General features: G+C 50.0%; 1 protein-coding gene across 1 annotated transcript in view; it reads right to left on the bottom strand.

The window, feature by feature from the left end:
- Window positions 1–21213, bottom strand: part of AK7 (adenylate kinase 7) — a 40155-nt gene extending 18942 nt beyond the window's left edge. The window contains exons 1-10 of the mRNA XM_054715440.1: window positions 21068–21213; window positions 17087–17275; window positions 14980–15088; window positions 9573–9667; window positions 7893–8003; window positions 5003–5083; window positions 4387–4475; window positions 2926–3016; window positions 1415–1492; window positions 75–224 (exon numbers count right to left, since the gene is read on the bottom strand). Coding sequence (XP_054571415.1) covers window positions 75–224; window positions 1415–1492; window positions 2926–3016; window positions 4387–4475; window positions 5003–5083; window positions 7893–8003; window positions 9573–9667; window positions 14980–15088; window positions 17087–17275; window positions 21068–21169 — 1095 coding nt within the window. The 5' untranslated portion in view covers window positions 21170–21213. The remainder of the gene's footprint in view (window positions 1–74; window positions 225–1414; window positions 1493–2925; window positions 3017–4386; window positions 4476–5002; window positions 5084–7892; window positions 8004–9572; window positions 9668–14979; window positions 15089–17086; window positions 17276–21067) is intronic.
- Between the last annotated feature and the right edge of the window lie 3386 nt (window positions 21214–24599).

Genomic DNA, 24599 nt, shown 5'->3' with positions numbered 1-24599 from the left:
AAAAGAACTCGACTTGAGAAACGTGGGCGCGGGAGGAAGGACAGGCTCCCGGCCGTGGCCGCGGCTGCAGTCACCAGCAGTCCCCGGCTTTGCTTGTACTCCTTGAGGATGCCGCTGATGTTCTCCACGAAGCCCGCCTGGGACACCCAGCGGATGTTGAAGTTCTCCTTCACGAAGAGCGCCTCCATGCGCAGGTTGACCAGGAGATGGTCAATGCTGTCTTGCTGGGAGATAAAGGCACATTAGAGGTTTGTCTCTTTCTGTTGATGGCTCTAACAGGCCCAAATCTGTTATTATTAGAGCAAAACATGTACCCCACCACACAGGACAGCCCGCCCCGCCGCGCTGGGAATGGACGGAGGAGCGCCCGCCTGCCTGCCCGCTCCTGACCGGCAGCCGCCTGTCGTTACGCGAGCCGCTCGGAGCAGGAAGATGCTGAAAGGGCCAGCACAAAGTTTCTCCGTAAGAATGTTTAACTGCCCCTCCTTTTTGAACAGTGCAATCCCATCGTTCCAAAACCCCTGAGAACAGCCCGGCTGGCGTGGCTCAGTGGTTGAGCATCAACCTGTGAGCCAGGAGGTCACGGTTCGATTCCCAGGCAGGGCACACGCCCAGGTTGGGGGCTCCATCACAGGTATGGGGCATGCAGGAGGCAGCTGATCGATGATTCTCTCTCATCATTTATGTCTCTCTCTCTCTCTCTCTCTCCCTCTCCCTTCCTCTCTGAGGTCAATAAAAATACATTTTTAAAAATTCCCCAAAAACAAAAGCAGAGGGAAATGGCCCTTTGGGCGCTGTGGCCACCCACCCACCTCTGCTCCCCCAGTGATGCCAGCGCTTCAGAAACACCCTCAAAGGCGATTTTGATCCATTCATTCCTAAAAGGTTACATCCTAAAGCTGCATCCGAAGAGCCCACTGCGGGCGGAAGCTGCATTGTTTCCCGCGGGGGTGGAATCAGAATCGCCGCCTCCCGTGAAGTTTAGAAAGAGGCCAGAGAGGGTGACCCCAGTGTCTGAACACCACTGCCCCTGGCGAACATTTCCTGGCCACGGCCTCGGAGAGTTCAAGACAGAAAACAGGCTCGGGTAGGGAGGAGATGGGAGGAGAAGGGAGGGGAGGGGAGGGGAGGGGAGGGGAGGGGAGGGGAGGGGAGGGGAGGGGAGGGGAGGGGAGGGGAGGGGAGGGGAGGGGAAGGCAGGGGAGGGGAGGGGAGGGGAAGGCAGGGGAGGGGAGGGGAGGGGAGGGGAGGGGAGGGGAGGGGAGGGGAGGGGAAGGAGGGGAGAGCATTGCTTTAGGGCAGACGGCTGGCTGCCCAGAGGGAGGAGCCTGGGAGCCAGGCATCCTGATCCCAAACCCCTCAGGCACCACGCCACCCAGGAAAGGGGGAGAGAAAGAGAACCTCAAATACTGACTGTCAGGTCCTTGGTTAGGAAAGCGTTTTCTTTGAGCACTTTCTGGATTTTCCCGGGGCCGGTGTTCTTACTGATGCACTGCGGGAGAAAGGGGACGTGTTATTTGGTTTACCTGCCGGGTGGTAATATACAAGTCCTCAGATGAATGCAAACGTGACCGAATGCCCATAAAAAAATACTGCACAACAGAGGGGCGTGCACGGAGGGCACCCCTCGGCGGCACGGGGGGGGGGCCTCTGTTTGTGTGCTTCACCATCCCCGCGGCATGCCAGGATGGAGAAGAGCATGGGAAAGGCCCGGCTCTGTGTGCACGGATGTGTACTGTTTGCAGCTGGCAAAGGGGGTGCTGGGGAAACTTCTGGCCTGTGAGGGAGGCAGGGAGGAGGCGGGGAGAGTGCAGAGGAAGGTCTCTGAGCCGGATGTTAAAGGTGGGGGGCGCGGGGAGCGGGCCGGCATGGCTCCCAGGTGCCCTGTGGCTTTGGCAGGGGCAGCCCGGACTAGGGAGGGAGGCTCCACAGACCCAGAGCTCCTGGAAGCGGCCGGGAGGTTTGGAGAACGTGACCTTCAATACACTGAGGCGGCCCGGCCGGCGTGGCTCAGTGGTTCAGTGGTTGAACCAGGAGGTCACAGTTTGATTCCCGGTCAAGGGCACATGCCCGGGTTGTGGGCTCCAACCCGGTGTGGGACATGCAGGAAGCAGCCGATCCATGATTCTTTCTCATCATTGATGTTTCAATCTCTCTCTCCCTCTCCCTTCCTCTCTGAAATCAATAAAAATGTACTTTTTAAAAATACATCGATGAGGCGCGTGTCCACAGACACATGTCCGTGTTCTCGTGAGTGACTGTGTGTGTCCAGCCCACAGTGGCCTTCCTTGCGGCCCTTCACGCAGCTCCTGGAGGAAGGCCACTTGGCTGTGTCTCCCCAGCACCTGGACCGCAGGTGCAGGCGGGGGGCTGGGTTTTAAGGGTGCTCTACATGAGGAGGCCCCAGCCTCGTTAGCACACCTGCTTCCCTGACTATACTTAGAGGTAAGACGTGTGCCCTGCCTGGGATAGGAAATGCCATTGTGGGAAACCGCCCACTGTCTTCACGAGCAGAGAGGTGTGGACAAGGAGCCCGGAAGGCTGGTGACCCTTGAGCCCTGGCAAAGGTCAGGGCTGTACACCCACTGTTTAGTCCAGACAGTGGCAGCTGAAACAACTTCCCCACCAGACAAAGTCGTGTAAATCCTTACTGATAAGATAGTCTGCCTGTTACTGGAAATCGCCTGCCTAAGGGCTATAGGTGTGTCCCATGTTGAATAAAAGGATGGCGAGGCTGGAGCTCAGGTGAAGTCCTTCCTCTTGAGCTGGGCTCCCGCCTGGCCCCCAATATTTCCAAATTATTGTTTCTTGTCTCGTCTCTTCTATTTGCATGCGGCCCCTTCTCCAGATCCCGAACCCTGAACCCCGAACCACGCGGGACGTGGGAAATCACATGCCGTCAGGCGGGGGACACCAGGGCTGTACCTTGACCAAGTCCTCCAGGGTCTGGACAGAGTCGTCCACGGCGACCAGGTAACGGACCTTCGGCACGTGGTCTATCACGTTCTGGATCACGCTGCAGAGCGCCAGGGGTCGTCCCGGGGGAGAAAAGACAAGAGAGGCGGTAAACAGGCCAGCCGGGCTCGTGCAAATGATGTAGAACATTCCTTCACATCTTTAGAACCGATAACGCAGCCAGGTAAAACCTCTGCAGGACGGACGGGCGCACTCAGCCCTCCGCGCCTGGCGTAAACGCTGGCTGCAGCTGGCGAGGTGTTGTCGGGAGTAGGAGCTTATAGGATTCAGGGGATGCTTCTCTTAGAAAAATAATACAACTTAAGATTAGGGCCTTTGGGGGGCGGGGGGGGGGGCAATGGGGCAATTACATATGTAATACCTTAATCAATAAAGAAAAAATATTTTTAAAAAAAGATTAGGGCCTTGGAGGAGACCCCTGCCGGGAGGGGTCCTAAAGCTTCATTTTCCCCCAGTAAATCTGGGATTGGGACCAATTCTCTAGTGGCCAGTGGATGAGAGTGAGAGTGCAATCTGGAAGCCAGAACCTCAGGGAAGAGCTGTAACTGTCCCTTCATGGGGAAGAGGTGCGGGGGCAGGGGGATGAGTAGAGGGGTGGCAGGATCAAGGCCGTGGAACCCAACATGAAAACCCGACGAACCACAAATAAAGTGAGCCATCTTTTGGCCCGTGTTTAAGTCGGGGCCTGCAAAGCTGGAGCGGGTCTCCAGGCCTGACTGGAGCACAGAGCTGGGAAACTCTGAGTGTGAAAAACACGGTAAGCGCGGCCCGCGTGGCTCAGTGGTGGAGCATCGACCTACGGACCAGGAGGTCACGGCTCCATTTGCGGGCAGGGCACACGCCCAGGTTGCGGGCTTGATCCCCGGTGGGGGGCGTGCAGGAGGCAGCCAACTGTCATCATTGCTGTTTCTCTCTTTCCCCCCTTCCCCTCTAAAATCAATAAAAATATATATATTTGAAAAACACACGCACACACACCCATGTGTTCAGTTTACCTGCAGTTGCCAAAACCAACCCACTTCCGCTTTAGCGTTTGCTACCTGACTCCTGGGATGTAAACTGGTGGGCTGGGCCTCTCACCTGGGACAAAAGCAGAGGGAACTAGGCCCCCAGAATGCCCATGCCACGTTCTTCCTTTTCCAGAGATGTTCACCCTGCCGATCGGGCGTTGAAAGGGTGAACCTGAACTTGGCAGGGGAAGCGTGTGGCTTTTAGAGGGTGGACACTGGTTCCTCGGATGCACATGGCGATAACAACAGAACCTCCCGCACCGCGTTGTTGTGAAGAATAAACACGGCGACACATGGCCGGGTCTTAGCCCTCGGTGAGTGCTCGACAAATGAGCGCACAAACCAGCATGTTCGTCCGTGGATTCGAGGGCAGTGGTGCCCCCGGGAGGCGAATACTTACCCGGCTAGGTCAAGCACGTGAATTGCTGGGATTACATTGGTTCCATCTCCAAAAACAGGCAATGCAGGGACCTCGCCCAACCAAGCCAGCTGAAAGGAAGACAAGCACAAAGCATATTTTCCCCGGCACCTGGCTATTGCAGCTCACCCGCACGCTGCAGCCAGAGGCCCCCGAGGGACCGTCTGCCTGATGCCGTGGTCCTCAGAGGAAGCCTCAGGGAGAGGTTTGGTCGATCAGTTCTGATGAGATTGATCAAATCCCATTTAAGAGAAATAAAGTGCAACTGAAGAGCTGAAATACTTTTCAAAAACACCCACAATCCCATCAGCTGTCTTTAATAGTCAACCGCTTGTGGCCTGCGTGCAGAGAAATGCCTACCCGAGCACCCTGTCTTTGAATGGAAGGCGATCCGCTTCACTCTTGACTGTCCTGAGGGTGGTGACCACAAGGGCCAAGTGGGAAAGAAAAGCAGGTGGCTATGGTCCACACCCTTATCTCCCCGGGCTCTCGGCTACTAGACTGGCACGGCCACGCCCAGAAGCAACCAGGAATATCTTCCAATGGTGTCACCTTCCCGTGGAATTTTTAAAATCCTCACAGTCATTGAAAGTCATACCTTGAAAAAGAAATGTAAGATGCCTCCTTCCACTCCGTACTGAAGTCCGGTAGCAACTACGTACGTCGCGAATTTTTTGATCTATGAGGCAAAATACAGGGAAAAAAGCGAGGTGTGATACTATCAATCCCATTGAACCGGGTTGTTTCTGTGGTTAAAAATGAGCACTTCAGGAAGGCTCACGTCATGTCCCTTTCCCCACCGAGTGCTGGGGGCAGAGTCCTTACGCTATCTGGAGAAGAAGAATTGTCTGAGATTTACGTAGAAGAATAAGAGATTTTGTTGTTGCCCTGACCGGTTTGGCTCAGTGGATAGAGTGTCGGCCTGCGGACTCAAGGGTCCCAGGTTCGATTCCAGTCAAGGGCATGTGCCTTGGTTGCGGGCACATCCCCAGTGGGGGGTGTGCAGGGGGCAGCTGATCGATGTTTCTCTCTCATCGATGTTTCTGACTCTCTATCCCTCTCCCTTCCTCTCTGTAAAAAATCAATAAAATATATATATTTAAAAAAAAAAGAGAGATTTTGTTGTTGTTGTTAATTCTCACATGAGGATATTTTTCCATTGGTGTTTAGAGAGAGTGGAAGGGAAGGGGGAGAGACAGAGAGAGAGAAACATCAATGTGAGAGACACACATCGATTCGTTGCCTCCCGCACATGCCCGGACTGGGGCCAGGGACTGAGCCTGCAACCGAGGAATATACTCTTGACCAGAATCGAACCCAGGACCCTTCAATTAGTGAATCATATAAATAATAATTTTTAAAAATCATGGATTTTTCTATTAGGCGGGAATGTCCAATGTTTAGCAAAATACTACAGTTATAGGATTTGGAACTGGAAGAAATTTAGCCCGTCTTATCTCACCCCTTTATTTTATTTATTTTAACCCCCAAAGTTTAATAATTTGGCTACGGTTATACATTAATGGGTAGGAAAGTGGCTATAAATTCTAATCCCGTGTGGTTTCCTTCAGATATTTTATGCCCACAGTGTTTGTATTGCCAAAGTAAAAAAAAAAAATATATATATATATATATGTATATATATATATATATATATATGTATATATATATATATATATATATATATATATCTTACCTTATAATAGACAAATATGCAAATTGACCGCACCTTCGCTACACCCAAGCCACGCCCATCAACCACGCCCACCAGGAAACCGTTGCAGGGAAGCTGGGGTATGGCGGAGCCCAAGGCCGGGGAAAGCCGCCCTAGGCTTTCCCAGCCTTGATCGGGTAGCAGGGACGCTGGGTGCAGCCGAGCCCAAGGCCACCGCCCAGGGCCAAGCCCGGATCCTGAAAGAAGGCAGAAGGCGGTGGCCACAGCCAAGGCCTGGGTCCCTGGTGCCGGCAGAAAACTGGTGCAGGCAGCCAGGTGAATGAAGGTCTATTGCACGAATCTTCGTGCAAACGGGCTACTAGTATATATATAATATAGTAGGACAGACCTTGAACTTGGACACCAAGTTCCTAATGTAATATCCCCTAATACCACTAGGTGTCACCTTAGAGCTATTATTATATACCACTTGGGCAGGTCTTCAGCTAATGGGGAAAAGCCAGTGGAAGGAATCTTTAGGGGTTTAGGGCTCTAGTTTAAGTCCTAAGTAAGCTCAGTGAGAATGCTGATAAGAGCACTTAGCTCCCCGAATTTTGAGGATTATATGTGAGAGATACAGGAGGATGGCATGAGGTACCCTAAGTAAAACAGCACAGTTCCTGGCAACCACTGACAAGCCTGCCATGTTAGCTGTTAGATTATGTATTCAACAGCAGGACACCCCTGTCATCTATCTCCATAAACTAGAAGAGAAACAAAATAATTTCATTTATATATATGATCAATGCTGCTGCCACAGGCGGCCAATACAGCTCCTGTTCCTGTTGACATGGACTTCCCAGCTATGCGTGTGTCCTGGTAACCGGGGGCCGGGATGTGCGGAGATCAACTTTCTTGAACGATGGAGCTCTGGAGTCAGAAACCAAACCCAACCCAACCTGCCGGCCGATGGATCTAGATTTGAATCACAGCTCCGGCGCCTGACCCCGCCTACCCGGCGTCCACATCTGTGAAATGGGGGGGATGACGCACGCCTACAATTCTGCTGTGAGGAGCGGGTCAGACAAGGCCAGGCGGTGCTCAGAAGGGTGCTCAGTCAACCCTGCCTGCGTGACCTTGAGCAAGTTCCTTACCCCCAGGAGGCCTGTCTCATTTGTCACACCAGGTTAATATGCACTCCGCAGAGCTGTCCGAAACAAACCATCCCCTCCCTCCCCGCTCCAGCTCTGAGCTATCTGCTGCTTCTGGGCTGAGCAGCCCTTTGGACCTACAGACTCCTTGGTGGGTAGGAGCTTGCGTTTTGTGGGGACCCCATACAAGTTTCCAACTTAGGGGGCTGGACCAGAACCTGGGTCAGGACGGTGCATCTTGGGGGGAGCCTGAAGCTCAGAAATCTGCGGGTGTCAGGACGAGGAGACGGAACACAGATGTTGAATGAGTTGAGATGACGTATAAAAAGCACGCGGGCCGGTCCTGGCCATGCCCATTGCACGCTGCCTCAAAAAACAACTTTCCTTGCCCAGCTGGTGTGGCTCAGTGGTTGAGTGTCAACCTATGAACCAGGAGGTCACAGTTCAATTCCTGGTCAGGGCACATGCCTGGGTTGCAGGCTCGATCCCCAGTGTGGGGCGTGCGGGAGGCAGCTGATCAATGATTCTCTCTCATCGTGGATGTTTCTATCCCTCTCTCCCTCTCCCTCCCTCTCTCTGAAATCCATAAAAGCATGTTTTGTTTTGTTTTAAAAGTGTGGCCTGAAATGTGTACAAAATCCAGAACTTTTCTTACCCAAAATGCTCTACTACTTTAGACTTACATTTTTTCCAAACTTGAGGACCATTTTTTCAGCATTTATATGATCCAGAAAATTAGGATGGTGCTTTCTTCTTCGATAATCCTCTTCAGTAAACGGAATCTCAGAATCTTCCTATGAAAGAAAACAGGGCCAAACTCGATGTGTTAGAGCCACGGGGAACTCAGCCCAGACCTGGTAGCTTGACTGTTCCTTTAAGCCCAAATAAAGTATTCTGAAAACTGCTTCTCATTTATTTATTTTTTTTGTTAATCCTCACGTGAGGTTATTTTTCCATTGATTTTTAGAGAGTGGACGAGAGGGGGCGAGACAGATGGAGAGAGAAACATCAATGTGAGAGAGACAAAGCGATGATTGGTTGCCCCCGCCCCGACCGGGCCTGGGATTGAGCCTGCAACCGAGGTACGTGCCCTTGACCGGAATCAAACCCACGACCCTTCAGTCTGAGGGCTGACGCTCTATCCACTCAGCCAAACCGGCTAGGGCTGCATTTCTTTCTATTTCTAGGTTATTTATTTCAGAGTGATCTCCCCCAGGCCCATCAGACTTAGAGGCCCTACGTGAAGTAGGATTTTAAAATGCAGTGTTCACTGCTCGGGGGTGGGGATGGCCGGGGAGAGGTCAATGGGGAGCGGGGGAGAGGAAAAGAGACTTAGGCAATACTTTAAACAATAAAGAATTAAAAATAAAATAAAAGGAGATTCTCCCTCCTTGGTAAAATAATAAATAAATAAAATGTAGTGTTCGGTGAGAAGCCTTGCACTCACACCCAGTCGGTCTCCGTTAAAGGACCAGCCCACAGTGGCTGCGTACAAGGCTCACGTGAAATTAATCAGGGGGCAGAGGGAACAGGCCCCGAGGAAGCACAACTGTTGGCAGGTTTGAAAAATGGGAAGAAGCCCCAAAGGATTGGAGCCAGGCTGGGAACTGGCCGAGGTTGAGGTGGGGGACAGCGGGTCATCGGGGCTTGGGGGCCGCGTGGAGGACTTCAGGTTTATCCTAGGGGCGTGGGAAGGCCTTGGGGCTTCCAGCAGGACTATCAGACGGTGTGAGTTCGGAACAAGGCCACTCAGGCGGTTCGTTGGAGGCGGGTTGGAGACGGGCTGGCGGAGGTGATGACAGGTACCAGTTGCACAGCCCTGAGAGCCGTGTGGTGTGAGGTCGGGAATCTTAGGGGATGCGGGAAATGTCCTGTAGCTGATTGCTGTGGCCACACAACTGTATGGGGTGCATTGGACCCACACAATAAAGAGGGCCAATTTCACGGTGTGTAAATGACACCGTAATAATCGTGGACTTAAAATAACCGTGAGCCGTGAGGGAAATGCAAATTAAAACCTCAGGGAGAGGATGGGGGGCGCCAGGACGCAGGGGCTAACACCAGTGCCATCGCCCCGCCTCTTCTCCACCCTCAGCCCATCTAGTTTACGGGGCTGATCATCCCTCCAGAAGTGGGTATGTGATCCCAGTGTGACCAATCGGAGCTCTGCATTCCGCTGGCCACAGTGACCGCAGACCTGGACAAACAGCGCACTGCAGCCCCGAGACGGGATCTGGCCAAAGGGGAAGCGGATTGAAGGAGAAACTAGGATGTAAGCCTGGGAGCTGATCAGGACCCAAAGGAGGGGAGAAGCCCACTCGGAGGAGAACGGGCGCGAAGGGAGACGGAGACAGACTACTTACAGGGTCCAGGGGCTTGGATCGTGCCCAGGTCATCACCGTGGAAACCAAAATGAACACCTTTCGCTTCTCAAAGTGGCCGACTTCCTCATTCAGTGCTGTGGGGCCAAAAAGCCAGCGTTACTTGGATCCACGCAGAACAGCGTGTGCACTTGCGAAGCCGTGTGTACTGTTAGCGGGACTGGAAGCTACTCCTGTTCCCAGCTTAACGCCAGGGTGGCGTCCCCTCTGACTCTCGGCTGTGTGTCCCATCCCTGGCGTCCTCCCTGCAGCCCCCTGACCTCCTCTGCGCCCAGCTGAGAACCTGCGCTCCCTCCCTCCCTCCCCGAGCCGGCAGGTGTGTGCCTTCCCCTGTTAGGAGGACCAGGGATGGAGACAGCCATGGCGGACGTGGATGGGCACGACTCCTGGGCTTTGTGGAACGCTCCCCATATGAAATAGGTACTGCCCTGCCCTCTGCTCTACAGGGGAGGGAACGGAGGTCCCGTGTGCCAGAACATGGGAGGAAGGCCGCCTGGCTGCAAGGCCTGTGCTCTCTCTCTAGGCTGTGGGCCCAGCTGCGAGGGGAAGGAGCGGGAGGCCCCAGCAAGGTTGGGGATGGGGGCTGTGGGCGCCCCAAAGCAGAAGGGAAGGCCCTCTTGGGAACTCACACAGAGCAGCCCGATGTAGCCTCAGCCCTTGTGGAAGGAAGTAATTTGGGGTGTGAGCCCTTCCCACTACCCTGGGTGGGGGAGAGCGCCATGCCCTGGGGGCTGGGGGGGTGTGGGGGTACAGGATGCGGATTTAGGACACGGTGGGCGGAGGGGGAGCATTTGATTTCCAAAGGGTTTGCCACTCTCCGAGGGGGGGGCTCCCCGCACATCTAAGCACCGACTCTCCTTGGATACCTTGCGCATGCCATTCCACTAAAATATTTCTATTTATTTACTTACTTATTTATTTTTAATTTCTTTATTGATTAAGGTATCACATATTTGTCCTCATCCCCCCATTCCCAGCCCACACCCCTCCCCACACATGCCCCCACCCCCCTGTTGTCCTTAACCGCTGGTTAGGCTCATATGCTCCACTAAAATATTTTTGATGGTGTGTAAACTCCCAGAAAAGAAATCTAAAGTGAAGGCTGATTAAATTGTCAGGGGACCTAAGTGACACCATCAGTCATGGTGTCCTCTCACGAGCTGATTCCTTAAACGACGAGCAAAACGAGGAACCGCCCACATCCTGAATTTACCAAGTGGGCGGATTCCCACCGAATGAGAAAGTATCCTGGGATTAAATCTAAGAGCGTGCCGGGTCCGCACGTTAATCCCACGAGGGTGTTCATTTCAGCTCCTGTCTTGATTTTATTAACAAAGACGGCCTCTTCCGTTTGCTCTCTCAGCCTCTCTCTCTGGTGGTTTCGTCTGGCCTACTTTGTGGATGCCGGCACCTCAGAGCCGCCCTAACTGGGCTGTCGCCTGGATTTATCATCTTAATGGGTCAAAATGATCTGCGTGGTCGCTGTGGACAAGCACATTTCACCCACGTGCGCAAATGCTTTCTCTCATTTCTAACACTGTCTTCCTTTCTCCTCTGTCCTTTTACCTTCCTTTGACAGTATCTGAAAGGCAAGGCAGGAGAATTCTTTTATATTAAAATGTTCACATCTATATGTATAAAAACCTAAGTGACCATTAGGATCGAACGACTGGAACAACCGGAATGACTGGTCGTCGACCACGACCAATCACTGTGATGCACACTGACCACAATGGGGGCAGACTCTCAATGCAGGAGCTGCCCCCTGCTGGTCAGTGCACTCCCACAGCCAACCTCCCGTCCCCCCGCCAGCTCCCCCCATCAGCCCCGATTGGGGAGCCAGCCAGACAACCTCCCACAGTCCTTCCCCCCGGACCCCGATTGGGGGGCTGTGGGGACTGGCAGGCCAACTTCCCACAGCCCCTACCCGCCCCACCCCCCCACCCCCGCTGGCCAACCTCCCGTGGTTTCTCCTCCCTGCCAGTTGGCTCCCCGATAGGCCTCAATCACCGGCCAGGTGGAAGGACCTCACCCATGCACGAATTCGTGCACCGGGCCTCTAGTAATTTAATAAAACATTATTAAGAAGTAATACATATCCATTGCAAAAACAAAATGAAACAAAACCCTCAAATCTAAGAATGTGCCTCAGGTAAACCAACAAAGTCCCACCCCACCCCCACCCCCCCTTCTCCACAGCCCCACCTACCCCCTGCCCCCAGGTGACCCTGAAGGCAGTCCAAGGGCCTCTGACTATACCTCCTTGCAGAAACAATCACTCTATATCTCAAAAATGAGGTAATACTGTCACCACCTTTCTACTCAATAGAGAGGTAATATTTTCATACTTATATGAAGCTCCTTATCAGAATGAAGAAGGGATCCATAAAACATACGCTGCACTTGAACCCCGTGAGAGAAAATGCCATGATCAAAGTTTAAGAACCAACTACATTCCCTTGAGGGGCACTGGTTGGGGAGCCCTATGAGGGGTCAAAGGTCACCCGTCATAGCAGGAAGTCAGTGGTCAGTGTCTGAAATTCACAATCACAGGACATCAGTGCAGGCATTTTTCAATTTTTTTATTATTGATTTTTTTGCAGAGAGGAAGGGAGAGGGAGAGAGAGTCAGAAACATCGATGATGAGAGAGAAACATCGATCGGCTGCCTCCTGCACGCCCCCTACTGGGGATGTGCCCGCAACCCAGGTACATGCCCTTGACCGGAATCGAACCCGGGACCCTTGAGTCCGCAGGCCGAGGCTCTATCCACTGAGCCACACCGGCCAGGGCAGTGCAGGCATTTTTATGTATTAAAAGGAACACGGCAGTTAAAGAGGTTCCTTTTAGGGAGTAGGGACAGGATGGGAAGAAAATGCAGGGAAATGTTGCTTTTTATTCTAAGCCCTCCTGCGCCTTTTAATTTCCCTTTCCTTTTAAAAGATTATTTATTGATTTTAGAGAGAGAAAAGAAAAGAGAGAGAGAAATCTTGATTTGTTGCTCCACCCACACATGCACTCATTGGCTGATCCTTGTAGGTAGGTGCCCTGACCCGGCATGGAACCCGCCCCCCCGGCATATCAGGGTGATGCTCCAACCGACTGAGCTACCAGGCCAGGACTGTGCTTTTATTTATTTATTTATTTATTTATTTTTAATATATTTTATTGATTTTTCACAGAGAGGAAGGGAGAGGGATAGAGAGCTAGAAACATCGATGAGAGAGAAACATCGACCAGCTGCCTCCTGCACACCCCCCACCAGGGATGTGCCCGCAACCAATGTACATGCCCTTGACCGGAATCGAACCCGGGACCTTTCAGTCCACAGACCGACGCTCTATCCACTGAGCCAAACAGGTTTTGGCTTAAACTTTCAAACCATGTCTCGGTTTAACTTCAGGGGGGAGAAATATTAAAAATTTTAAGAAAATTGCAAGGATTCATTACACAGAAAAATCAATTTCCAAAGCCTGGCACAAAATAAGAACTCAACACACATTATCTCTGATTGCTACTGTAGGCGGTGCAATTACTTCAGAAGGTGCCGTTATCCATCATCTGTGTGTATTTGCCAAGGGACAATGTGCCCACAGCAGGCTTCCAGAGAGCTCTGTTCCTGAAAGATGGCACAATGTTCACGCTCTTGATTTGTATCTTAGGGAATGAAATGTAGGCCCAAAGTGATAAAGGGGAGGGAAATCAATCATTTTAAGCTCCCGAAGAATCCCATGCGCCCACGGAAGCACTTTTTCATCATGATTTCCCCGAATAGGTAGACTCATTCCTGAGGCTCTGTTCCATTTCTTTCATTTAAGCCAACGTGTGGCTTTGCTGTTGATATGATCAGGGATGGGTAAAAGCGCTGCCTGCTTTTACAACAAAATTGTATTGCCCAACTGGCATGGCTCAGTGTGTGAGCATCGACCTATGAGCTAGAAAGTCACCTTTGATTCCCAGTGGTAGTGGGGGGGCGGGGGACGAGGATAAGCCCCCAGTGTGGGCTTGATCCCCAGCGGGGGGCGTGCAGGAGGCAACTGATCAATGATTCTCTCTCATCATTGATGTTTCTCGCTCTCTCTCCCTCTCCCTTCCTCTCTGAACTCAATAAAAACATTAAAAAATAAAATAAAATTTAATTGGAACCAGACCATTCGTTTACATATCGTTTATGCTATGTTCTGGCTGTGACGGCAGAGTAGTTGGCTTGAAAAGCCAGCCATGTTTACTACCTGGCCCTTCACAGAATGAGTTTGCTGACCGCGGATCTAAACAGTCTAAAGCAAAGATAACGCGGTGCAAAAAGCGTTGGAAAGAAAGGTGTGCTGTGTCTTCCTGGCAGTCCCAGTCTAGAACAACCATTTAGATGAGCTGATCTGCTTTCTCCTTTGCCCCTGACTTAATGAGGAGATAAATCACAAAGCACCAAATTGCTGAACAGCACCTCGTCCTTTTAGAGTTGAGGCCCCCAGAGTTCATCACTTTCCCAAAGCATTTTAAAGGCTGCAAGCATTCCCCGCAGCCCTCCCTACCTCTTGCCCTCAGGGGACAGCTGCTGGCCTGAATCAAACCCTCACAGTTAGAAGTAATTCCTCTCCTCTCAAAGTCACCTCCTGTGGTACCTTTCTGGTGAATGTGCCATTCCCTATCCCGAGGTAGAGTTTCTCGTGTGTTCCTCAGCTCTCTTTAGGCCTCCCACTGCCTGGTGGGCACAGTCTTTTTCTTATTTGTTTCGTATCTGCCTAATACAGGCAACCGCACCTCCTTAAGCAGTGCCCGCAGAATGAATCAAGGTCACATTCTGGAAGTTAATGCTTCCTTTCTTTTAAAGATTAAGACTAGCCGAAACCGGTTTGGCTCAGTGGATAGAGAGTCCGTCTGTGGACTGAAGGGTCCCAGGTTCGATTCCGGTCAAGGGCATGTACCTTGGTTGCGGGCGCATCCCCGGTAGGGGGTGTGCAGGAGGCAGCTGATCGATGTTTCTCTCTCATTGATGTTTCTAGCTCTCTATCCCTCTCCCTTCCTCTCTGTAAAAAAATCAATAAAATATATTAAAAAAAATAAATAAAGATTAAGACTATTCTGTTCTTTGGGATAGGATACTTTCTTTGCTTTGCTTCCTGCTTTTCTCTATACAAGACTTCCCCCAGCTCCTGTGGATGGAGCACTCCTGCCCGCCTCCAGGTTGGCACTACCTAATTTGAATTGATTTTTGCTCAAACTCTTACACATTTTAATATGCCTTTGCTTATCACAGGCATATCCATTAGCCTGATTTCATTCTGTGTTTAGTAGGTCTCACTTCTTCTAATGGTCCTAATTGGATGACTCCTCTTAAGTAAATTACACCAAAGCGGTGTCCCCAGAGATAAAAGGGTCCCCTCACTGACCAGACACTGCCCAGAGGGCCTCCTCCGCTTGCTTGGGGTCCTCAGTGATGTTGTAAATAATGACATCGCACTCCAGCAGGCGCATGAGGAGTTCTTCTCGAGAAATGTCCTGGGAAGAGAACCGGCAGTCATTTGTTCAAGAAGCTGACAAAGGATCCGTGATATTTAGACGGAATGACACTTTCCCAATGAGATATCCTGCGCGCAAGAATCCCACGGAAAACATTTGCAGAAGAAGGGTTCCTTTTCAAATGAAATGTTGGCTCTCTTCTGTGGGTGGTTTTCAAATAACAAAGACGCTTATGGAAATAGCTGGGAACAGATGATTAAAAAGTTGCAGAATGATCTTAGGTATGCTGTTTACACCCCAATTCAGAAGGGAAGAATTAGCACACACTGCAGGGGGCGGGGGGGGGGAAACGGGGGAGGCATTTAAAACTCACTCAAACTCTCTGCAAGATTATTTGAGTGATTGTATATATTGAGTCACTCAGAAGTGCTGATGAGTGATTTATGGGGATTGTTTCAGCATCCTCGAGATGGGACCAATCCATTCTCTTTCTAGATGTAAGGTATCTTATTACAGTTGACTGTTGGGAATATTTTAAAAATACAAAAACTTTAAATGGTTAGAAATATAAAGTTCTTAGATTAGACAAAAGTAACTGGGGTGATCATGTGTTTGTTTTTTTAACATGTTTTTATTGATTTTTAGAAAGAGAGGAAGGGAGAAGGAGGAGGCGGAGGAGAAGGCGGCGGCGGCGGCGGAGGAGGAGGAGGAGGAGGAGGAGGAGGAGAAGAAGAAGGAGAAGGAGAAGGAGAAGGAGAAGGAGAAGGAGAAAGAAGAAGAAGAAGAAGAAGAAGAAGAAGAAGAAGAAGAAGAAGAAGAAGAAGAAGAAGAAAGGGAGAGAGAGAGAGAGAGATCAGTTGCCTTTCATACACACCCTGACTGGGGACCGAACCTGTATCCTGGGCATGTGTCTTGACCGGGAATCGAACCAGTTACCTTTAGGTGCAGAGGACGATGCTCAACCAACTGAGCCACACGGGCCAGGGTGATCATCGTGTTGTAACTCGTTATTCCTCGCTGTGTGGCTGCCCACACATAGCGCATTTCGGAGTAGAGCAATATCCAGAGTGGGTATTAAGATAACCACAAGTGAGCGTCGGTCTTCGGACTGAAAGGTCCCGGGTTCGATTCCGGTCAAGGGCTTGTACATTGGTTGCGGGCATATCCCCAGTAGGGGGTGTGCAGGAGGCAGCTGGTCCATGTTTCTCTCTCATCGATGTTTCTGACTCTCTATCCCTCTCCCTTCCTTTCTGTAAAAAATCAATAAAATATATTAAAAAAAAATAAAATAAGATAACCACAAGGACCATGCATTTCCAAACCAGCACTTGCATTTGCCACGTGGGGGCAACAGTGTTTCCCAACAAGACAGCAATATAATGGCACGCTATTCCAAAGGAGATTTCCCTTCACAGATAGCGCCCACCATGGCCCGGGGTGTGTTGGGATCATGCAGGGCAGAGTACATTCTAAATACAGTCTATAGAGAGAATTTGAGGAGTCTGAAAATCCAAATGAGGCTCATACTTCCAAGAATATCTAATTTAAATTATTATTTTTTAAAATATATTTTTATTGATTTCAGAGAGGAAGGGAGAGGAAGAGAGAGATAGAAACCAATGATGAGAGAGAATCATGGATCGGCTGCCTCCTGCACGCCCCCTACTGGGGAATGAGCCCACAACCCAGGCATGTGCCCTTGGCTGGAATCGAACCCAGGACCCTTTAGTCCTCAGGCTGATGCTCTCTATCCACTGAGCCAATTTGGCTAGGGCTAATTTAAATTTGTTAAAGTCTCAACAATGGTAGTTAATTTCCTTTAAAGGACAAAGACCAAAAATAAATAAATAAATAAATAAAAATAAAAATAAAGGACAAAGACCAGCCCCCAGCTTGCCCCTCACCTTCCCAGGCCCCACACATGTGCAGAGGTGGGGAATGAGAAGCAGAGCACGGACATGTGCTAAGGGGGGGTTTTGTGGGGAGGTAGGTGACGCTTCCCTTTGACTGCTCTCAGCAGAAACCACCAGGACTTACAGAGTACGTCTCCAGGGCAAAGTCGGGCGAGGGTTTTCCGGATGTGGAAAGCGTGCCCACGATCTGGAACGTGCCTTCCTTCAGTTTGGATGAGGAGGCATCCGGCATAGCTGACTTACTCTCATCATCCTCTTCCTCTTCTTCTGTCATTTCTTCAAGTGAAGCCCCGACCACACAGTTCGATAGAAACTGCAAGACAAGAGCGATTTCCCAATGCTAAGAACACCTTGGAGTAAGGGCAGTCAATGAATGATGATTCTAAGAACCTCCTTTAGTTAGGGTTGCTAGAGGTGCCACACATGAAAATGAAATACATTTTTAAAAAATATATATTTTTATTGATTTCAGAGAAGAAGGGAGAGGAAGAGAGAAACAGAAATATCAATGATGAGAGAGAATCATTGATTGGCTGCCTCCTACACATCCTCCCTGCTCCCCAACTGAGGATTGAGCCCTTGACTGGAATCGAACTCAGGATCCTTCAGTCCGCAGGCCAACACTCTATCCACTGAGCCAAACCAGCCAGGGCTGAAAATACTAGTACATTCTTTAAAATGAGCATCACCATGTATGGCTAAAGAATAACTTAGCTTATTTGCATGTCTAGAAGCTCTTTCCTTGACTTTAAAAAATCCTATATAATAAAAGCATAATACGCAAATCGACTGAATGGCGGAATGACCGGTCGCTATGATGTGCACTGACCACCAGGGGGCAGATGCTCAACGCAGGAGCTGCCCCCTGGTGGTCAGTGTGCTACTACAGGGGGAGCACTGCTCAACCAGAAGCCGGGCTCATGGCTGACGAGCACAGCAGTGGTTGGAGCCTCTCCTGCCTCTGCTGCAGGCAGGTGGTAAGGAGCGAGGGGTCCCGGACTGCGAGAGGGATGTCCTTCACAAAAAAACACTAAGCCCTAGCCAGTTTGGCTCAGTGGATAGAGCGTCGGCCTGCGAACTGAAGAGTCTCAGGTTCAATTCCAGCCAAGAGCTTATGCTGGGGTTGCAGGCTCTGTCCCCAGTAGGGGGCGTGCAGGAGGCAGCCGATCAATGATTCTCATCATTGATGTTTCTATCTCTCTCTCCCTCTTCCTTCCTCTCTGAAATCAATAAACAAGAAAAAAAAAAAAAAAAAAAGAGCTCAGGCTTTGGATTCAGAGAAGACCTGGGATTGAATTTTAACTCTGCTACTTCTGAGCTGAAGGATTTTGAAAACAAACAAATAAACAAAAACATTAAAAATTAGACTTTACATGTGTGTTGCTATAAAGACAAACATAATATTTGACCCTTAAATTTCAGCTGCTTCCTTCTGATTTTCAAAGAAATGGGGACATTTTTGTGGGCCCCAAAGTCTCCTGGGGGGACTGTCTGCTGCACCAATGAGTCAACCCTGGAGCTGCTGCGGGTCACTGCCCATCCCGGGCCACTCTGTCCTCTGAGAAGGCCAACCTGACCCACCTCAGGGCCTTTGCCCTTGTCGTGACCTCTGAGAACTAGTTCCTGGAGCTTGCTCCTCACCCTGGGCCAGATTAAAGAGCCCCTTCGTGCAACTCTGTGTGAAGCTGCTGCTCTCGCCCACCAGTCAACGTGTGAGGTCCTCTGGCCTGCAGAGTATTTATCATGCACTGAAATATTTTGTTTATTCTAAATATTAGTGATGGTCTTCTTGGAGATGCAGGGCCCATGAGGGCAACCATCTTTTTTTTTTATCTTATTCATTGTGATATTCTCTGTTGCCTGCCATTGTGTAGGTGAGCATGAGTGAATCCCGTCCAAAGAGGTGACACTAGTTGCTTGTGTATCCTTTGAGACATTTTCTGTGTATAGAATATCTATCAATCAATCGATCTTTTCTATATCTATTTTTTTTAAAGAAACACAGAAGTACATACTACATGTCTTTTCAATCCTTCTTTTCTTTAAAAAAAAGTGGTTAGCCCTGGCCGGTTTGGCTCAGTGGATAGAGCGATGGCCTATTGACTGAAGGGTCCCAGGTTGACTCCAGCCAAGGGCACATGCCTGGGTTGCAGGCTCAATCCCCAGTAGGGCTGTGCAGGAGGCAGGTGATCAATGATTCCCTCTCATCATTGATGTTTCTATCTTTCTTTCCTTCTCCCTTCCTCTCTGAAATCAATAAATATATATATATATATATATATATATATATATATATATATATTTTAAATTTGGTTATTGTATTTTTTTTAGTTTTGTTTGTCCTTGTTCCTTCTTTCCCCCCTTTTCTGGTCATGTGATTTCAGTCTCTTCTAGGACATATCTACACTAATAAAAGAGAAAGATGCAAATTGATCATACCTTCATGACGCCCACTGGCCAATCAGGAGTGAGTATGCAAATTAACCCAACAAAGATGGTGGGTTAATTTGCATACACAGGTACCTAGTGGCAGGGGGCAGGACCCAGGTGTTCGGCACCACCCCACCCGCTCCAGGCCTCTGGGCAGCATGGGAAGTAGGAAAGGCGGCTCCGGCTGGAGTGAAGGCGGTGCCGGCAGCCAGGGGAAGGAAGGCCCATTCTTGCACGAATCTTCGTGTATCGGGCGTCTAGTCTATTATATAAATACATATAATATCAATACATTGTATATCATAGATAATGATGTGCTGTATAAGAGATACTATTCTTACATATAAATTGTATACCTAAGTCTATATATTTTTGCCTGATCCACTTTAGATGATGTACCAGGCTGACCAGTGTCCCCTTCCCCACAAATTCCTGTCCACCGGAACGTGTGAATCTGACCAGAGTTGGAAATAGGTTCTTTGCAGGTGTAATCAGGTTAAATGAACTTATGCCAGGTTAGGGTGGGCTCTAATCCAGTGACTGGTGTCCTAATCAGAAGAGGGAACTTTGGGCACCGAGACACTAAAGGGGGAAGACTGTGCAAAGATGGAGGCAGAGTTCAGAGTGACCATCCTACAAGCCAAGGGGATGGCCAGGACCCCGAAGCCCCAGGAGCTGAGAGAGAAGCCGGGACAGACCCTCCCTCGGGCCCCCGGGAGGAGTCAACCCTGCTGACGCTGAGTTTCCACTTCTGGACTTCCGACTGGGAGAGAAGGAGTTCCGTTGTTTTAAACCACCCAGTTTGTGGTCATTTGTTACCACAGTCTTAGGAAATCACTAAGACCTCCTCGGGGAAACGACACAATCATGGCTTTCTTTTTATGGCTGAGCATGTCTTTCTTTCTGCATGTCTTCATGTCCCAGCGGTGAACGATGGAAAAGGGTGAAAAAGCTTAGTGGCCCTCAGGACCCCAAACAGTGCCTAGCACATAACCGACGCTCAAACCGTAGGTTGAAGGATGGCTGAATGGAAAGTACTTTGCGGGTGATATAACCGTTGGGTGAATTTTTTAAATTACAGTTTACATTCAATATTAGTTTGTATTAGTTTCACGTGCACAGCATAGGGGTTAGACAATATATACTTTGCAAAGTGTTCCCCTGACATTTCCAGTACCCACCTGGCACCATCCATAGTATTGCAGTATTTTTTACTGTAATCCCTATGCTGGGTACTTTGTGCCCCCGTCCCCGTGGCTAATCGGATTTATATTCTTATCAGCTGCTAGCTTCAGATGCGGTGGTGGAGTGGAAACAGACCCCAGTTAAGGGGTCAGAGACCTGGGTTCTATTTCCAGGTTCTGCCTCCAACTCACTATGTGATCTTGGGCAGGTCCCTTCCTTCCGCTGAGCCTCAGTTTCCCCTCATTCACAGGGGAGGACCCAGGGCTGGACCCGCGATCTCGGGGGGTGGGGGTGGGGAAGAGGACTTCCAGGTGGGGTGGCTGTCTAGCCTGGATTCGGACTGGGGTGCTGGGGGCATTGGCTGTGCCCAGGAGGAGGGACCCTCTCTTAGGAGGGGCCCGGACAGCAAGCCCGTGGCACAGGGCCTCTCAGGGTTCGGGACCGGGGGCGGTGGAATGGAGTTGGGGGCCAGGGTCCCGCCGCCGCTCACCTTCCCAATGTTTCCGCTGCTGTAGGAGTCCAGCAGGTTTATAAACACCCTCTGGACCCGGATAACTTTCTCTGCCCGGCCAATTTCCTCGTCTTCAGCCATGGCGGGGGCCGCTCTGGTAGCTAAGGGGAAAGCGTCCCTTTGGTTGCCAAGGCGGCGAGGTCAAGGCCTCCGGTTCGCTGGGCCTAGAGCGCTGGGCGGGGCGTCCATGGGTGGGCGGGGCCACTGGGTCCCCGCGCTTGCTGGGCTCTCTCCGGGGGCGGGGCCTAGGGCGCTGGGTGGGCGGGGTCACTGGGTTCCCGCGCTCGCTGAGTTCTCTCCGGGGGCGGAGCCCAGGGCGCTGGGCGGGGCGTCCACGGGTGGGCGGGGCCCTGGGTCCCCACGCTCGCTGGGCTCTGCCCCGCTGGGGAGCCAGCTCTCCGCGCTGTGCCTGCAGCCCGGGTCCCCCTCAGCCCCGCTGCACGCCGTGTGCCCTCGGGCAGGGCGCGACCTCTGTTCTTTCTTTCCGACACACGCTCAGTGTCCACTTGGCAGGGAGGACTAGGAGGCCTAGGAAGCCTAAAATTAACCTGATGAGAAGGTTAAGCCTGCCGCATAGGGGCTTAATCACAAGGAACAACGACAGCCTGTAATTATTGGAATCGAGAGTCTAGGTCAGTGGTCGGCAAACTCATTAGTCAACAGAGCAGCAAACCGCGGCTCCCGAGCCGCTTGTGGCTCCCGAGCCGCAGTTTGCCGACCACTGGCCTAGGCCTCCCCTGAAATGTTGGAGTTAATGTGAAATGGTCTGACCAGGAGGACTTGGCATAATCCTCAACTGTAACGACGAGGATTAAGCCGTTGCCCTGGAGTTTCGGGTTCTGGACAGCAAGGGTGCTCCCCCACCCCCACCCCCGGGGGCAGCCAGTGCGGCTTGGTCCGTGGGGCTCCGCTGGCTGAGGGGTCATTTCCTAACAGTTCGGAAAGAGGGTGGGGTGGAGGCAGCCCGAGGCCATGGGCTGGGGACCCAATCGCCCACATTCACTAAGGGATGGAATTCAGGTTTTGACCTTTCCAAATAAGACTGCACATGCAGTTGCCAACATAAACTGACAAGTGAAAAGGTGACATTCCACTTAGGACAACTACATCTTGCCATTTGTTATCTTGGAATAGCCTGATTTTATTGGACTATTTTTGTGCTTTAAACATTGGCTTGCTAAATGTACTAGTAAATACTTAACACATGCAGCAATTTTTATTTATTTTTTTAAAATACTGCTTGCCTCAAAAAATGCAGGTGGCCGGGGAGCGCCAGGAAACTGGGAGGCTCTGGGCTGTCAGGCACTCAGATTTGGCTGAGTTACAGCTCTGCAGCCTTTTGCTGGAGCCTGGGACCCATCTTTTAACCTTTCCCAAACTGTTTAATTAGCTGTAAAACAGGGGTGAAACCACCAGCCTGCAGGGCTGTTAGGATTAAATAAGACATGCATGAAAGCATTTTCTGAACCGGTCTCCAAAGGTGCGGTTGCTTTTGTTCTGTAAGCCTAAGGCTCACTGTTCCAAATAGGAGCTTTTCATTCCTTTTTTTTGGTCCTCACCTATGTTTCTTGTTTATATGTTTCATTCAAGCTTCTGTTTTGATAAAATAATTAACTCTCTGACATTTTGCACTCAATTTTGGAAAAGATTGCTCATAGTAACATTCTTTCTAAAAGATTATCAGTAAAATGCTGTCAACTTAAATATAAAAATATTCATGCACGACCAGTGCAAAACTCGATGGGATATTTTCCACCATCCTTTCAAATGGCTTGTTAGAGCAAATATTCTAGAACTCCCTAGATGCCTCATTTCCAGATTTTTAGTTTGTCCCTACTGATATGAAATTTAACAGGTAAGTACTTCGAAAGTTATTTACTGGTCATGCTACTATAAAATATCTCACCTTCGTTTCCTTCTCATAGTTCACACTACTGATAACGGGTCAATGTGTTAGTGTCAGAGTTATAAGGGGATTGCTTCCAGAGAATTTTACATACGGTAGGTTGGGAGGTTCTGTTAATTCTGTTATACCAATTAACACATCTTTTATTGTTATTCCTTCCCTCTTTTAAAACCAGCTCTCGTACAACCAGAGTTCAGAGCTGCTTTTATTAACATGCACTGTGGGTTATGCTGTGGAGTCAGAAGACCCGTGTTCTCCCCAACTCTACTGCTCACAGGTGGGCTGCTATCCACGTCCCTCCATCTAAGTCTCAGCTCTGTTATCACCCAGGGGTGGAAGGCAGAGTTCCCAAGTTAACATGTCACGTAGACTCTCAGTGTTCTCCTAACCGGTTCTCCCGTGATAATCAACACATTTTGTTTTTGAATACTGGAGAATGGTGCAGTGTGCGATGGAAGAGCTATGATCATGATCCCACACACACTGATTCGATTCGCTCTGTTGGAAGTGTAACAATTGATTCTGGACCCAGGGGAAAGGGGGGAACGGGGTCACCACGGGGAATGAGGATCCTCGGAGAACACACAACTTAACACAGTTTGGTGCTTTTCCTAGAAAGGTTCTTCAGCTAGCTTGAATCCCAAATCTATTGTTTCCCCCTTCAATGTACACTAATAAAAGAGAAAGATGCAAATTGACCATACATTCGCAACGCCTGCCAGCCAATCAGAAGTGAGTATGCAAATTAACCCAACAAAGATGACAGGTTAATTTGCATACACAGGTGCAGAGTGGCCAGGGGTGGGACTCAGGCAATCCACACCACCCCAGCCGCTCCAGGCCTCTGGGCAGTGTGGGAAGGTGGAAAGGCGGCTCTGGCTGGAGTGAAGGTGGTGCTGGCAGCCAGGGAAAGGAAGGCCTATTCTTGCATGAATCTTCGTGCATCAGGCCTCTAGTTAGTATATACAAGCAAATGTAGAAAATGTGAAAAAGTATAGAGAAAATGAAAACTACCTATGTTACCACCTGCTGACGACTATGAACATGTAGAATATTTTATTTCATTTTCCTGTTCACATAGATGAGTGTTTTCCAAAATAAGTTAGTTTCATTTTAAAATATATTTTTATTGATTTCAGAGAAGGGAGAGGGAGAGATAGAAACATCAATGATGAGAGAGAATCATTGATTGGCTGCCTCCTGCTCGCCCCACACTGGGGATCAAGCCTGCAACCTGGGCATGTGCCCTTGACCAGAATCAAACCTGGGGCCCTTTGGTCTGCAGGCCGATGCTCTATCCACTGAGCCAAACTGGCTAGGGCTAGTTTCATTTTTTTTCACATAGCTTAATTTTCCCTATTGTCATTCCGCCCCCCAACCCCCGCCTGATGATTTTTAATGGCTGTACATTTTCCCATCAATGTGGCATAACTTAATCACTTTTAGAGCCATTCCAATGGTTCATTAGAGAAAATGAACATCCTTGCAGTATACGTCCTGGGAATCACTCACCATGCTAACTGGCTAGGATAGCACCAGAACAGAATTTATAAACTTTGTAAAGGCTCTACTACTAATGTTTGCCAGAAAGGTTGTGCCAGAATA

This window comes from Eptesicus fuscus, chromosome 5 (assembly GCF_027574615.1).
Source record: "Eptesicus fuscus isolate TK198812 chromosome 5, DD_ASM_mEF_20220401, whole genome shotgun sequence".
In the NCBI taxonomy this organism is placed as follows: domain Eukaryota; kingdom Metazoa; phylum Chordata; class Mammalia; order Chiroptera; family Vespertilionidae; genus Eptesicus; species Eptesicus fuscus.
Note: the sequence above shows the minus strand (reverse complement) of the source record. Positions and strands in the feature narration are given on the sequence as shown.